Genomic DNA, 17,631 nt, shown 5'->3' with positions numbered 1-17,631 from the left:
ATAACTCGGACCAGTACTTCGTCTCCTGCTCCATCTGCTCCTAACAATTGTCCACACAGCAAAAAAAAAAAAAAAAAGGGAAGAGAAAAAACGCATTCCGAAATTTAGTGGTCCATTAGGCGCGCTCGGGCAGAGGAGCGGATTGTGCTTGTGTTCGGGCAATGTGCAACAATTAAGCCAGTTAAATGAAAAGCTCGCTTCGCACATATTTGAGACCAAACTCGAAACAACACCTGGCCGCGATTGTTGGCGCCCATAAAAATCCATTTCAATTAAGCATTTAAATTAGTTGCGACACTTTCATGAACCCCGCTTACCTCACCAGCGTGAAACGTGTATCTTACTCCACTTTGTTGCGTCCACAGTTGCAATTTCATGACATTTTCAATTTGCGCCATAAAATCTGCATGAATGCGCCAGCATTGAAGGCATTTTATTATTTCGAGTAGTGCCAATGCCCAAAAAATATTTTTATGACAATTTTTATTTGCTTTATGGCCACAGTAGCCTGGATCTGTGTCTGTGTGTATGTGTGTGTGTGTGTGTGTGTGTTTGTGTGTGACTCACCTGAAAAATTCCTGGCCATCCTTATACCATTTAACAGAGTTCAATGTACGATTGCCCATTTCATAGCTACAGAAAAGTTTCGCCTTTTGTGCAACATCGATAATACGTGGGACGGAGAGACTGGATAGATGCAGTGTATCGGCTGCAATAAAAATATAATATATTAAGTAACGATTCAAACGGGATTCATCATTTAAAGCTGTTCATAATCGTCAAGTGTTAAAAGCGATGGGGCTTAAGTCTGTATGCCAACCAATTCCACAAAAATTCCTCTTTTTGGTAAATAATACTCGAAAAAGAAAATAAATACAGGACCCATCGTCTGTCTTCTTTAAGTTTGCTCTCTTTTTTTTTTGTGAATGCTTTTTGTGCTTGTGTGTCCACACTTATTATTGCATTTAAGCCGGAACCATGAATGCAGGCCATGAATCAAATGCCATGGCCAGAGCCAACTTAACCGTAAACAATGTGCGAATTAATTAAGTTTATTTTACTTGAGCCTGATATAATAAAAACAAAAAAAAAAACTACATAAAACAGATGACGACGACGACGATGAATGGGAAATGGGACGCTGTATTGTTGCGTTTTATATCTGAACTATGAACTTTGGCTGACCGACAAAATAATTAGCTCCTCTCTCTTTCACTCTCTCTCCGCCTATCTGTCCACATCTAGACATCCTTTTCTACCCACAGCAGGCGGAAGCAACAATTCTTTTTCCCTATCTTTTTTTTGTTGTCTTTTTGGGTTTTTATTATTTATGTGACCGAGTTTTCGTGGCCGGTTCTTTAATGGCTCTAGGGACAAGGGCTTGAACGTTGTCGGCTAATTACAACAAATAACAGAACTAACAGAAATTAACTTGTATGCCATATAAATTAAGACTATATGACTTTTTCCGTTTATCGTTTTCATCTCGACACTGGGCATAATGATTTCAGCTTCAAGTTTGACCAGGAAAAACTTAAATTGTTAAATGTGGCACATTTTAATTTCCTAAAAGGAGTTTAAGTTGGTTTATATCAATTTGGTTAAATTTCTAATCAAATTTGTAAGTGACTAGCTGGGTAAAATACATTGTAAACTTCTCAACATTACAAAAATTTATTGGGATTGAAATCAATAACATGTAAAAGATACCTTAACATATGTGAATTAATACCATAAAAGAGAATTGTTTCTATTTTTTTTTTTGTTGTGGCCACTTTTTACTGTGTAAAATAAAAAACCTAAAGATGTTTGTTGGATCACAAGTAGTTAATCAACTCATAATAATTTGTGTTTTTTATAGTTATTTTTAATATATCCGTTTATTTTAGTTTTCATTTTTATAAATTGATTTCGTGGCAAAAAATATGAAACGAAATACATTTTTAAAAGTAAATTTTGCTAATCCGACTAAACTCCATCGCAAACATTACAAACTGAGATCAATTCCAGATGAATAGCATTTCATAAATATTGATAGATAAAAATAAATGTGTGGTAACTTGCATTTAAAGGATGTATTCACATACATTTTGTGTGACTGTAGAAATTTAAAAATATGTATTTCGTTTATTTTTAAGGGAAATTCACAAAAATTAATGGAGCTGATTCGATTTATTTACTGATTCGATTAAGAGCATTTGTGTTTTACAGTATTTAAAACATTTAATTCAAACTAGTTGTTGTTGGATAATAATTTTTTATTTGCATACAAAATTAAGTCCAGATGACAAGTGCGATTATGCAGGCCAGCAATTTTTGTTGTTTTATTAATTTTTGTTTTTGTTGATTTCGTTGTTGTCTTTTTTCAATTGACAAAATATTAACATGGCTTTGGAATTGATTTTATTATCAGGGCGATAAATCTGTTGTGCATAGTTTAAATTGTTTGTTGGCTTAAAGCAATTTGCCAGAACAATGTAATTCTGGACAAATTGCTTAATGCCAGACCGAGGCATATTACGCATTACTCATAATGACAGGCAAAAAATTCGATTAGCTTAGAAAGCAATTAACATGCTAAGCACACACACCGGGACACACTTGCCCACACAGTCGCCCACACACACACACATACACACACACGGACACCCACACACACTGTTATGTCCATTCACGTGAATTCTTTGGGGATAGAAACTTGAAAGGATTTTGCGTGGACTAAGGCAAATGACGAGAGGACTATTCAAAGGCCAGCCGCAAAGTATGCTACAAGAACTAAATCTGGCCTAAGTCCCATCGGCCCCTGTATTTGGCTTCTTTCTTTCTTTCGTTTTGTTGTTGCTGCTGTTGCGTTGCCTTACGTTGCTTTTGACTGATTGTTGGTCAGTTAATATCACTCAAACATGCCTTGGCGACGACGGCGCACGATGACTGAGAGACGGACAGTTAGACAGGCAGACAGACAGACAGCCAGCTGACCATTTGTGAGCAGGCGATGAGTTGGCCAAATACATTTCCCTTAACCTTGCCCCTCTCACATGAGATAATGAATGCGTTGACGTTCAAGGATTTAATGTGCCGAAACAATGATGAATTAGTGACGAGACAGAAATTTCTCAAGCGCAAAATAATGAGGCATTTGCTTGGCCTCGAAGCTAACAACCAATGTTTGGGTGCCCTGGGTCCATTGTGCGGACAATTTGCTTTGAATTTAGTTGATTGCCGGACGGAATTTGGCGCCATTTGCTCTATATGTGTATGGGCCTCTCTTTCTCTCTTGGTGTGTGTGTGTGTTTGCTGGATGTGTATGCGTCTCGGTCTTTCGTGTAACGGTGCGTTAAATTCACCACAGAAAGATTGGAATTTTCTATTAAAGAAAACAGCCCAACGACTATTTGCTAATTTAAATTTTAATACCAAAAAGCGTTTCACGTGAATTTCAGCTTTTATACATTTTCCGCCATGTTTCCTTGCTTGGAGTCTTGATAGGTAAATTTGTCTTTGTCATCGCCGTTGACATTGACATGTGGTTGGATTTTTTCTTTTTATTTTGTTGTTGTTGTTTTTTTTCCTCTTTGCTTGGCCATCCACTTACTTTATCTACAAGGGGCGTAATGTTAAGAGCATCAATTTCGCCAGTTTCTTTAAGGCAAAGAGATGAGACAGCACGCTTCAATTCCTTTAGCCAAGATATCTTTAAAAACTTAAGAAAATTAAAAGTATTAACGTAAAGTCTGAATAAATAAAGCCCCAAGGCTTTAGAAAGTATAAAACGAGACAAATAGAGTATTTATTATTCGTTTTGCCCTAAAAATGTATGTATTTTCTGCAAAAGTTTACTACATCTGGGCAACCATAAGGGTACTCCTCCTTGCTACCCCGGCACCACTTTAATCACATTTCCTGGCCTATCTCCCGCCCTTATGTTATTGTTAGAGAAATGGAGCATCACATTTCATCATTCTGAGAGGGGAGCACTTTCACTTTTGTCTTGGCCAAAACATTCTTGCATTTTAGTTAACATTTCCAGGAGAAAGAAGATTCATCATCTTTTTTTCATGTCCTTTGTTAGACTAGTTTTTGTGTGGGTTTTATCAGTGTATTTTGTATTTTCTGGTTACTCAGTACACACATTAGGTTAAAAAGGGTATATCAGGACTGTCCAAATCCAATAGACTTTAAAAGTTTATGTCAAAAGCATAATTAAATAAGTCAGATATGATAACTTTAAAAATGAAAAGTGCAGGCAAGTTTTGTTATAATTTTCTATGGGATATCTCAAAGTCGATAATGAAATGTAATTTTCTTTCCTTTTTTTTAAGCCCCATTTAGGTTCAAGCGAAACTATAATGGCAGTTCATGTTTTGGCAGTTTTATGCACTAGGGATTTAAGGGACGGAGGTCTGGAATGGTCTGGTTGATACGCTGGATTGATGGATTGCCTTTGTGCCTTAGCATTTTGGCATGCAAAATTATTGCATATTCGCAAATTGCTACTGCTATTTGGCATCGCATGTAAAAGTTCTGGCAGATTAAAGCCAGCAAGTCGAAAGTCTACAATGAAACTATTATAAAATTATGCATAAATTGCGAATAAATATGTAATCAGATGAGCAACTATCTGCAGATGTTCAACAAAATATTCTGGCATAAGAGATTTATAAAATGGAAAGTTAGGCAACTGAAGGGGACAACAAGAGGAGAAGATGTTGCACTCGGTTGTCAGTTGATTGCAGAAAGAGTAGAATTCAACAGTTAGACGAAGGATCGACCAACTGAGCCGGCAACTAGGTAATAGTTTCAGGTAAAAGCCTGTAAACGGGCAAACTGGCGCAAACGAGCTGCAACCTGCTGGTCCTGCTGCTGACGATGATGATGATGATGCTGCTGCTGCTTCTGATGGTGAGACGTTATAACAATCGGGCAAGAGTATAGAGGGAAGCAGATGGGGATACCATTCTGGTTAAACTCCCTATTCTTGGCAGCTGTGGCGAATATATCTCGAAAAAGTAGCAGTAGTAGTAGATATAAAGCCATTGAGTTGGAAACTGTTTCCCAGTGCCAAGTCAGCTCAAGTAGCAGTCACCCCAGTGTCTGCTTGAATCTCCTGCCTCCCCTTAACCGCCACAGTTTTGTTAGCTTGTGTTTTATTTATTACATGGCGTATACGCAATGCAAATATGCTGCAATGCATTGTTCTCTCATCTTTTCTTTTATTTTGTTTTATGTCTGACAACAATTTCTGTCTCTTATTTCACTATTTTTGCTTTTCAGTTTTTTTTTCATTTTTGTTTTTTATATATTCCCCTTTTGCAATTTTGGTGATTGTTTGTATTGTGGCAACTTTTTTAATAATTTATTTTTTAAATTTTCATTCCAGTTTTATTTCTATACCCTTGCTTAAAGCTTGTTTAAACAAGATCTAAAAGTTTTAACTGGCAATTAAAATTGATAGGCTATATCATTTATTCTTTAACAATCCAAAAGTAAGTTAGTACTTAAATTTTACTTAGTTTCAAATTCTTTTCAAAAATGGTTACGTTTTATTGAAGGTTTACTCGATCTTCGATTTCAAAACTTCAACTTTTAATGTCGGTAAAGTATGGAGTAGGAAAGGGTATACAACCTTCATTTTACCTTTTGATTTGTTCGTTTTTTTAAGCATTTTTGTTTGTAGGCAACGCCTTTTAACTTTTTTTTTTTTTGCTTTTGGCTTCATCTTCCCTAGCTCTGGTTTTTCCTTTTGCTTTTAATTAAAACGAACTCTCAATATGCTCGGCTGAACGCGACGTTTGCTCTTTTTGCTTTTTCACAGAATTTTTATTTTTTTCTTTCGCCTTTTTTTGCTGTTGGCATTGGCGTGGCTTTTGTTACTAGTAGATTTCCCACGTCTCTTAGTTATTGTTGTTGTTGTTGCTGTATTTTTTTTTTGTTCTAGTGGTTCTTCAGTCTCTGCAGACGCTGGCGTTTATTTATTGTGTATTTCAACAGCAAAAGTTGCCAAACTAAAATTAGTAAACTTGCTGGAGTCAGTGTGAATGCTATGGCTATGGTTTTGATGCCAATATACGAAACGTGGTAAATAGAAACATATATAGATGTACATTCATACATATATGGGATAAAATTAATTTCATCGGGTGTAGAGTAAGAAATCAGTTTTTAAAGTAAATAACATTAAATTTAAAAGAACTTTAATTTTAGTACATTTGTACTTTAAATGAATCTATATGTTAATATGTATATATTTTTTTCATTTTATAATCTTTACGCTGGAGTTTTGTATATATTTAATACATATTTATGTATAAAAAAAAAAATTAAATTTCGAATCTCACAAGCTACAAAAGATATAGATGATCATCTGACAAAATAAATAAATTGACACAATGGGGAGTTAGGAGTTAAAGTCGTAGATTTCAGAAAGCTGAAAAAATTTAGAAAATCATCCAGTAAAAGAATAAAATTTAAGCAATGAAGTCAGACTTCTAAAGTCACAGACTTTAAATAAAATATACAGGACCAAGTGAAAGAAAACAAATTTGACAAAGTTAGAAATTTAAAGTCTCAAATATCAAGTCTGAAATCTTCAGAAGTATCCAGAAATTATGTAGTTCAAAAGCATTTCAAGAATCTTGTGAATCATGTTATAAAGTATTTATCGATTGCAGGTAGGTAAAAATCTTTGAACAATCAAAATTGATGTCTTTAAGTATCTCACCAAAAATAAAATAAAAGTTTCGAAAGGGTGTTCTTTTCTCCTACTTTTACTTTTTTCATATACAACAAAGATCTGACCAATATACATTTACAGGGTATAGTGCTTGAGAAGTGTGCCAACTGTAATAGGATAGTTAGACTTTTTCCACTTAAATGTGTACTTAATATTTAAAGTTTAACCATTCATAGTTAACTGCCGAATTTTCCACAATTCTCGCTTAAGTTTTTTAGTGTTTCTGGTCCAGTCACTGTGAAAAGTGAAAGTAACTTGACCTTTCGCCAACGGCAAACGGTTAACCAAATATAAAAATCATCATTAACGAAACGTTTTACTTGCCTCCCCCACTTGAAGCAGGTACGAAGTGATGATAGTGGTTAAAGGAGGGGGCAGGTGTGGGGGTGGTGTTAAAGTTAGGCAAGTGCCACCTTACACGACCAAAAAGTGGAACCAAACACTACGGGTAAACTTTTCTCATTTAACGCTGAGGCAAAACTGAAAAGCTACTCAAAATCTATTTGAGTTGGCTGATAAACGAAGGCAGGAGGAGAACCAGAGAAAGGCAAACAAACCAAAAAGAGATTGAATAAAAACGAGAAGCGAAAACAACATTGGACACTTAGGAGAACTAATAATAACAAAATATTAAGTTTACACAAATTTAAAAAGTTTTCCTTCTTCCGTTTTCTCTCATTTTATCAGAACATTTAAGTTGCAGTTGTCAAATTGAACTTGGATAAATATCAATTTTAATTTTCAATTCGAGGCAAAATCAATGTTGCAAATGCTTAAGCCAAACTTTGCGGCACAAACAGAATCAATAAGCTAAAGTTTTTCTAAAGATTGCAACACGCTTAAATTGTGAGATGCCACGACAACATGTCGTACCCCAATGATGTGTGTACCCCAATGCATGTGTGTGTGTGTGTGTAAGTTCCCGTGTCTGTCTATGGAGGAATCGTTCCGCAAAAATGTTTAAGAAAATATATAATATTCTTTTTCTTCATTCGGTGCAATGTCTTGGCGTTGTTTTTCCACATCGTCTCCTTATTTTGTGAAAGTCAAATATTAGCTGAAAAGTTGAGAAAGTTTTCTCAAGCAATTTTACGCTTACATTTTACCACACGCCCCATTTTGGCCATAGGGGTAGTTCTGCCCTGTTGCTATTCTTACAGTTCTTTTTCCTGGTACTTGGTCTTGCTCTTGGTCGTGGTCCTGGTCTATCTGTCAGCAGACTGAATGCTGTTCTTGTTGGCATTTCCGCTTATTTTTTTTCATTCTGTCGTTTTTGGTTTTTTTTTTTTTTTTGTTTTTTTGGTTCGCCTGCCTTCATCTCTCGATCTTTATCGACTTAGTTTTGCCTCGTTCTTACCATCTCGCTTTTTGCGTTTCATTTTCCCCCAAAGTGCATTAAAAAATATTGTTGCTGCATGGTCGGATACGAACAGCGCGTATCATTTTTGATAAAATTCATGGTAATTGTTTCAACTGTAAATTTATCCAAGTTTTTTTCCATGCAACGCAGAAAACTTTTTGCCAACAGACAACCACACACACACACACACACTACACCACACCCACACACACACATTTGTAGAATGAGAAGGTATGGATTTTTATGGAGAGTTGGCTGGGACTTCTTTTGAACTTGGGGTCTGTGTAGATGGCTTCAACAATGACACGACTCGCTTGGCACTCAATTTTGTGTTGAACACAAAAAAAGTATACAAAAAGAAAGCATTAAATTGATATCCCTTAAATTGGCCATGATGGATAAATTTTCTCGTTTTTGTTATTTAATTTTAAGTAATGAATTTCATATAAAAAACTAAAAATTGCTATTTATATTTGAGTAAAGTATGAATTAACAAACGATTTGATTTAAAATATATAACATTAAATTGGAGTACAGAGTTAATTAATAATAATTTCAAATTGAGTTGAAACCTTTCAAGTTATTATTTATATTCCTCAATGGAAATACAATAAATTTGTTTAAATTCATTTAACGAAAGTTCAAGAATCAATAAATAAATAAATGTAATAAAATTTGCAAGCTTTTTCTATCTCAGAGATATTTAATATTTACTGGTCCATTGGAATAGTCTATGTCTATTGACTCTTCTTGATTTTAGTCCATAATCAATGGCCAAGTTTGTTAGCCATATATATGTACACATATATATAGTCTATAGTATTTATTCTTATCCTCGTTCATTGAATGAGCCATTAAAAACAATTTGCAACTTTTAATTTAAAAACTTCTTGGTAAACTGTCTCAATTCCCCAAAAAGCCACAACATTTACATTAACTTTTGACCTTATCACAACAAAGCCAATAGAATCAATTTTCGACTTCCAATGGGAAAACAACAAGAACTAAAGATTCTCTGGAGTGTGGGATGTAGATTCTATATATATATATATGTGAAGAAGTTGAGAGGACACAGAGCTGAAGTTGCAACTGTGGTTGCCTTGAGCTCAGTCTAGTCCTGCAGATGGCAGGAGTAGCATACATAGTCACCAACAATTGTAAATCATTTGGCAGTAAGAAAAAAGGCCAAAGGTTGAAGTATTCTTTGTTTAAAAATAAAGCAGAAATAGAAATAGAAAAGTTTGCAAAGCGCATGGCCAAATAAAATTTTATTTTGAATTTTATCCAAATGGATGGGGGTAGTGAAGTTATTGGGCAATACCTAACTGACATTTTTATTTCATTCGCTATCGATAATTATATAGAAAATTATTATTCTTAGAAATGGTATTTCCTAACTTCAAAGAACTGTCATAGTAAAAGATGCTATGGCCCATTCCAAGGCGACTTTCTGCCTTTCGAATATTTCTTCTTTTTGTTCTAAAAAAGATAATTTCTTATTGTACTTTGGGCTCCCTACTTCAATTGTTACTGCCATGTTTCATCGTAAATTATTACAAAGTTACGTGTAGAGAGGGCGGCGATTGAGGTGGTGGTGGAGGCGGTGGTGCTTTTGGTGGTGTTGTAGACTCGAAAATGATAATACATATACAATAACAGGGGGAGGCGAAACTAAAGCAAATTTAAACATATTTCGCTGCATATGGTTAGCTGGGCGGAGTTGCTTTCTTGATTCAAAGTTATGACTGCTCAAGATGCTGCTACCCATTCTCCAACCGATTCCAACCCTCTGTATTGCCACTCCCTGTCTCTCTGTCTCTGGTGTCGCAATGTGAAATTTATTGTTGGTTTCTATGAAAAACTGCTGCTTTCTGCCTTCTGCCTGGTTTGTACGTGGCCCAAGCACTTGCCAGGCAACTACAAGAGATTATGATTAATTGTTTTATCTTTCTTATTCGCTCGCTCTCTTTCTATTTGTATGTGTGTGTCTGTAGATGGGGCAGTGGGCGTGGCACGTATGACAAAGCATGGCGGTCAATGACACGTGCAAGAAACTACAGTCGCTAACATAAATATCCAGCCAAATGACAAAGTCATAGCATTAAAAATTAATTTACTTCGCTGTTGCTAATACTTTTTGCCATCATTTTTGCTTAATTTAAAAACATCAAATATCCAATTAAACTTGCCACAAGCATTCATCCTCAATTTATAATAATTACAAACTAATTAACTGAGATCCCTTGCCAAGGCAACTGAAGCTGCCAACCGCAAGCAATGCCCAAAAAAAAAGTCAAAATAATTATTAACAGAAATTAAACAAAATTAAACAACAAAAACGACGAAAATAGCCGACAATTTGTTACTGTATATTAAGTAAAGGTAAACTGAAGGTCTTTAATCATTCTACTTTTCTACCAGTTTGATTTAAACTACGACAAATTTGTTATGCCAATTTGAATCATTTTAGATATTAATGATGTTGTTGTCATTTCTAATATACCCCACTGACCTTTGCCTACAAGGTATTCAAATAAATGACGAAAATGCGATTTCGTCGTAGCTAAAAAGTTAAATTTATTTTCATTAATAAAAATTTAAAAGGCTCACTCCACAAGAAGTCAAATTACCCAAGCATGAAACAGACTTCCTAGCATTCTCTTCTTCTATTATTAGACGGCGGGTGTTTGTGGTGGACAAAGGAAAATCTGTATACAACTACAGCTCATTAAAGATGTTGGCCAAATGTTAAGTTCTTAAAGTGAGAAATGTGAGCTTACTGAATTTGAAAAGTCATCTCTCCCCTCTGACCAAATCCCAAACGTTGACTTTGCCAACCACAACAAGGCAAGACGTAGGTCTTTGGTAGTGGCAACCAGACCAAGACCAGGACCAGCAACAGAAACAGGACAAAAAGGAACAGCGAACAGTTGCCTTGCATGTGCGTAACGTTAATGGAATTAGAAAACTTTTTAAGCAAAGCTGAATATGAATGAGTGTGATTTTGATAACAAAAAAAAAAAAAGAAAAAAACCCAAAAGAAAAGGAAAATCCCAGAAAAAAAATATAAAAAAGTAAAGTATAATAGTATGAGAGGTTAAGGTGCATATGAGCGTAAAAATTGCGTAATGAAAAAGTTTTTTCTTTTTTTTTTGCCTCATTTTCTTTTGCCATCCTGCCCAACTCATATGATGAGGCCAACATTTTTCTGACATTTTTGCAACTTGCGGGCTCTAATGCTGGCAAAGTTTAGTCCCACACGCCAAATCACTGTCAACGACAGCCTCAAAGCTTATTATCAAAATTCACAGCTATTGACATGCAGATAAAATGAAGTGTGCATTATGCCGATGGCCAAAAAGATACACACACACACACACACACACACATATACAGAGTAAAGGGAGGTTGTGCCTTTGAGAATTTATAAAGATTAGCAAAACAAAATTAAATTATAATCTAAATTGCAACAGAATTTCATCGAATTTACACAGACTTTTCTGTACAAGCAGAAAGCCAGAAGCATTTGATAACTTTGGATCTGTGAAAGGATCAGTCTGATAGTTCAGACTCAGAAATTAGGCTCAGACAAGAATTAGAAGAGTATTAAAAACAGAAATTAATTTATTTTTTTGTATGTAAATATGCATTTCTGTATTTAATCTGACCTGCTGACTTTTTTAGTCAGTTCAAAGCGGTAAAAAATTGTCCCTTAAATCCGAATACATTAATAAACCTTCCAAGCCCTAAGCCGATATATAGACATCGGATATCATATGCAGCAACAACTGAAAGCCATATAATTGTAATGGTAAAAAGACATTTGATATAAGCTGTACAGACTTGTATTTGGCTCTAAGGTCTTTATTTAAATTTACGTTGATTGAGGCAGAAGCTTGCTACTTAGTAACGTCTGATGATATTAAATATATAAAAAGTCAATTAGTTAGCCAATAGATTTAAAACACGAATTACATACAAATCCGAATCACCATTAAAAAAAACCATATATATATCGTTTTGTATGTTTTACTGCTGTCCAACATGATTTCGTTTTTATTTCCGTTTCTTAAACATTCAGCACACAAAATTAACGACATTTTAAATTAAGGCATTTGGTTTTATGGGCAAACTTTTCACATATTTTATTGACACTAATGCAAATCGAAATGCTTCTTACTATAAAACTTGAGCATTTAAAGCTTAAAGCCAGCTTAGTTTTACAATTGTAACGATGGCAGGAGACGAAAGGCAATGAAATGGTAGAAAAGTTTCTGGGTGTTGAAGCAGCAGACACCCACACAAGCACACACTATAATATATATATATATATATACATATCAAAGCGCAATATAAAAATCAAATTTATATTTATGGCCAACGCCAACTGAGCCATAGCACTGACAGGCAAGGACAAGGAGAAAGTTGGCCGCTTTGTCGAACGGCATTATAATTTCAAATATCTTTAGCTGCTAATAAGAATGCTAAAGCTGAGTAGTTGGCCTTCGGTAGGGCCAGACAAACGATCCGATCTGTCCATTTGTCCTGTTGTCCGCCTCGTTCTGTAAAATTATGCGTATTGTCTGTCTGCCCCGGGGCTATTAAGACGGCATTCGATTTCGATTTTTGCTTTGGCAACACTTACAACTTTCGACAGTTTAAATGGGCAAGGCAAAGGGGAACTCTTCCCCCCACCTCGCTTTGTTCTTGCCACATCGTGCAGTCAAGCGCCGCTGGGCAAATAAATCATATTTCGCAAAAGGCGACTGAATAAGCTGGGGAATTTGATAAATAGATATGAACAACTTTAAGCAGATACAAAATATTTGCAGACAAAGCATATGGATAGTTTAATAGGAAAATGCCGCAAATATGCACACAGAGAAAATGTTATTTCCCAAGGAATAGTTGGCCAAAATAGTATATCAACCATATAAAATTCCCCATCTCAATAACCAAATCGAATGGTTCTCCTTGAGTCGAGCTCACAATGAATGCTTTGATGTCGTCTTCTTCTCTTTCTAGACAATCAAGTAATTATTTATGAATCAATTGCCAGATATTCGGGTTCAAATTCAATTCAATTTTTATGGCCATTAATACTTGCAGTTTATGTCAGACCAGAAAAGCAGTGAACTTTGTGGTTTTCCATTTTAATTTTCCTTCTTTTTTTCTTCGCCTACTTATCAGACTGATATGGAAATAAAAACATTAACAGCTGGTTTTTATGAACCTCCTTCAACTATTGGCAAGTAATGTCTGTTGTTATTGATATTATTATTATCATTATGGTTATTTTTGTTGTCTCTTTATGGGGGAAAAGTTGGCGAGCATAAATGAATTTAATTATGCCTTGCTAGAAGGCAAAGCCAGACAAAATGAAAATGAAGGAAATTTTAGCGAATTCTCATATTCTCAAATAATATGATGATACTTAGCTACGGGGCATAAATATTAATGTAAATGGTTCTTATTTCTTTGCTTTGTGTGTGTTTTGGGGGGGTTGCTTTCGGAGGGAGGAGAAAGAATGGAAAAATGAGAGCTAGCAAAAGGAGAAAACGAACCTGTTGCCTAATGGGCTAACAAATCGGAAAATAAAAGCACAAATAATTATAATTACAACTTCTGTTGCCGCTGCCATTTCCATTGCTATTCCTATTGCTTCGCGATGGCAACATATCGCATGTATGAGCAGCAACAGTTGTGTAAAGAACTTGAAGTGGCTTTCAAAAGGAAATTCCTGGGTGCTACAAAGTGCCCATGGCATGGACGTCACATTGTTGACAACCAAAGCCGCAGTCACACTTGCAACAACAACAACACTAGCAACATAACAAGTAACCACAATGGTGAAAGCATAAGCAGCAGCAACAACAGCAGCGGCAGCAGCAGTTGTTGACATTTATGCCGGCGAATGTCACATGCCATGCCTAGCCAGAGCCTTAAGGCAATGCGGCAGCCAACATTGCATCAGCATTGGTTTGCGAGAGCAAATTCATAAGTTGCCGCATTCCTCTGTCTAAATATATCCCCTAAAGCCTTTCAAAGTAGTTTTTGAATGGTTGTTAATCAATTCTCATTTGACTATTAGTGTAAAAATTGTATTCCACCAGATAAATTTTCAACGAACTTCAAACTTAACTTTATCCCAAATATAACTTTCTTAGTTTAACTTGCCATAAGACACTATTTTGGATAGTAATAAGAGACTGCAAAACAGCTAAGGTTATACACAATTTTATTTCTAAGAATTTCATAATTAACTAGGTGAAAAGAATTTCAAAAAAGGTCCCCTTGTGTTTGCAATGCGTATACTTAATAAACAGCCTTCGCAATTGTTAAAGTCCTCTGTGTGTGTGGACTTAAGACTGTGTGAAAAATTCTTACTCTTGGCAAAATGCTTAGCATAATCTAATGCCAAAGCTCACAGCATCAACATGGACAGAACCATCGGGGGACAACAATAAAGGGGCCAGTCACGCAAATGGAATAGGCAAATATAATGTATTGTATACAATATATACACTGAAGACATAAACTATAAAGTGTGTTCTACTGGGCGTATACGCAATGCAAGATATGAAAAATCTTAAGCCTTAAAGAGTTGAACTCTGGTTTATACTTTTGGTAAACTTTATGTGAAATTGTAATTTATTTATTAATTTAAATAAATGGTCGAAAAGTGCAATATGAAGCACACACACATACTCAGAGATAGAGAGAAAGAGAGAGAGAGAGAGAGAGACAGATACAGTGAGATAGAGAGCAATGTGGCTGGTAAAAATAAAGCACGCGCCTGCATTTATAAAGAAATTTATTTCATATACGACTCTGCACATATATGTACTTGACTCTTGTTGCTGTTGCTCTCTTACTGCTTTTATTATTGTTATTTTTCCACATTGTTTATGACCTTTTTGCCGTCGGAAATAAATAATGAAATATTTTAATTAAATGTGGCAGTCGTGTAGAGAGAAAGAGAGGCGAATTGAGTTATTTAAATTAATGCCATACTCAAGATATACTTATAGGCAATAACAAAAAAAAAAAAAAAAGAAAACAAAAACTCGTATCTCAATTTGACAAATTGTATTTAAGTTGAAATGCCAATTTTTGTGTGTCAATTGTTAAATGACATAGTAATTACCTGGAATCAAGCTGGTAAAACATTTCTTTACAACCAGCAGTCAGCAGTCAATAGTCAATGGTCAATAGTCGAGAGAAATGGTAAAGGACAAATGGCCAACTGCAGCAGCCAAACTGGGGCAATTTAGTTAGTGCAGTCGAAAAGGAAGCCGCTTGGTTAGCTCCTCAACTCTGGCCGGTAAGCAATTTGCTCTGCCATTATTCATGGTACATATTGAGCCAGCAAGCGGTGCCAAATGACCAGCAAAAGTGGCAAATCTTTGTTCACACCTCAGACGTTACGGAGTATTGGGCGGACCTCAGACGTGGGGTTTGAGGCTAGTTGACTTTTGTGAGTACATATGTGTGTGTGTGTGTGTGTATGTGTGTTGTTAGCAATTTTTATGGATTTCTGCGTGCGTCCTTTTGGTCAACCTTAAAAGTGTTTTTCCTCTACATAAATTTGCCATAAAAACCATTTAAACGGAAACGTTGAAACATTCAAAAGGCATCGCCAAAACTAGTCAACAACCCAAACAAAAAGCAAGGAAGCAAAGTCACAGCATCGCACACATGGTATCTGGAGTTGGCTTTTTGGGTACGGCTCGCTCCAGTTGTCAGTTGACTTGTGGTCGTTGCCGTCGCCGTCGCCGTCGCCGATGCCGTCGCCTTGGTCGACGTAGTTGTCCAGTCCCGTTCTACTGCTAAAATCTCTAACTGCTCCAATAAAGCAAATTATCGTTAAAATGCTGCTGCACATAAGAAGATTTACGATTGCTCAGTTCGTTGGCTGACGCTTGGTTTTTGGCAGCAGCAGCAGCAACCTTTCTTTTGTGGATCCCTTCGTTTTGGTCAGTCCCATGGCCTGGATGTTGGTCCTGGTTGTACATTTGCGGTTCCCCTTTTTTTCATTTGTTTGTTTTCCTGTGCTCTGCTTTTAGAATCGTTTGATTTTTCCTATTCCTATAAATGTGCTCAAGGATACGTTTGCTGAACCCTTTTTTTCTCGTTGTTGCTGTTGTTGTTTTCCCATTACAAGACTTTTTCTTTTCTTTTTTGGGGTACTTTTGCATTCGATTGCCTTGGCAAAGGGAAAATGAGCGTATGACCAAAACAAATAACCCACAAAGTGAGTTGTTTCAAAAGGAATGGTGAGAACTCATCCAGTCTCATGTGCATATATGTATGTATGTATCTATCTATCTATCTATCTATGTATGTGTATGAGGGCGGGATTGTGTGCGTTGATTTGCCATGCCATAAATGCTTCAACGCTTTGGCCACACAGCTGGTGCGCAAATCTCACACAGTTGGTTATTTGACAATTGATGATGGCATCAAGATTGGGTCGCCAAAAATAGCCACACACTCACACACACACACACACACATGTTACATAGAGATGAGCACGTGACAGATGGGCAACGGCCTATGGAAATAGTGCTGACGATTGAAAACATTTTATATATCATACAAATAATTGACATGACTAGCCACAAAAGAAAATCAATAACAAAACCAAATTTGTTTAGTATTACAATAAACAGTCCATAATAAACCAATTAAACTGATTCATTGGTGAGTTAGATCCAATTAAAAGATATTAAGATCTTTTTAAAGTTTATGTTTTTAGATATAGAATTAAATTGCCAAATTTTCAATTAGAACTTGACATATTGCTGATATTAACACAAACTCTTCTCTAATTTGAATAAAAATTAAACTGCATTTTCCATTTGAATTAATAGGTCACTTTTTTGGCTTTATGAATTGGTAACAATTGTTGAAATGGTTTGGTGGTTAGTTTCAAATTTGCAGAGGCGATTTGATTTGAATTTAATATTTATTTTATGTTCATTTTATTTAACACAGTTGCATGCAAATGAGCATTTAGAATGAATTCGCTTTTGGCAATCGTCCAGACCAAACAGCGAATAAACCATGTGGAATCTGTAGGTTTCCTTTACTGAGGCCGGACCATTTGGCGTACCAAATTCCGCACTCCCTGATGAGGGAAGCATTCTTGATCTACGCTAATGAACTTTCGACAGTGTTTTCTGCGCGTTGTTGGCGCTTTACGCTGTCAGCCGTTTTCTCCTTCTCCATTTTCGCCTCCTTCAACGCTTTTCTCTTTCCTCGTTGGCGCCTCTTATCTGTGTTAATGCATGCGTTTTCTTTGTCTCTTTTATCAGTGCTTCCTGTCATTACTTTGCCATGCCCCATAGTCGCCGTAGAGGTCCTGTGTCACATCCGTGTGCGCGCATTACGTTGTCGTCGATGTTCTGGACCAGTGAGATTACAACGCCCCCTTCTTCCAACATCTCCGCCTCCGCCTCCGCGTCATCATCATCTTCATCGTCGTCTTGCTTCATTGTCGAAATGCCCCATTGCCCCACTGCTCATTGCTTAATTT

The 17,631-nt window shown here is 36.0% G+C and overlaps 1 protein-coding gene across 1 annotated transcript in view; it reads right to left on the bottom strand.

Moving 5' to 3' along the window:
* Window positions 1-17,631, bottom strand: part of LOC6647503 — a 32,932-nt gene that overhangs the window by 8,096 nt on the left and 7,205 nt on the right. Inside the window, exon 2 of the mRNA XM_023178704.2 lies at window positions 568-709. Within this exon, the coding sequence (XP_023034472.1) occupies window positions 568-709 (142 nt within the window). The remainder of the gene's footprint in view (window positions 1-567; window positions 710-17,631) is intronic.

The sequence above is a fragment of the Drosophila willistoni genome, chromosome 3R, assembly GCF_018902025.1.
Source record: "Drosophila willistoni isolate 14030-0811.24 chromosome 3R, UCI_dwil_1.1, whole genome shotgun sequence".
Lineage (NCBI taxonomy): Eukaryota > Metazoa > Arthropoda > Insecta > Diptera > Drosophilidae > Drosophila > Drosophila willistoni.
The sequence above is the reverse complement of the archived record's forward strand: the minus strand, read 5'-3'. Positions and strand labels throughout refer to the sequence as shown.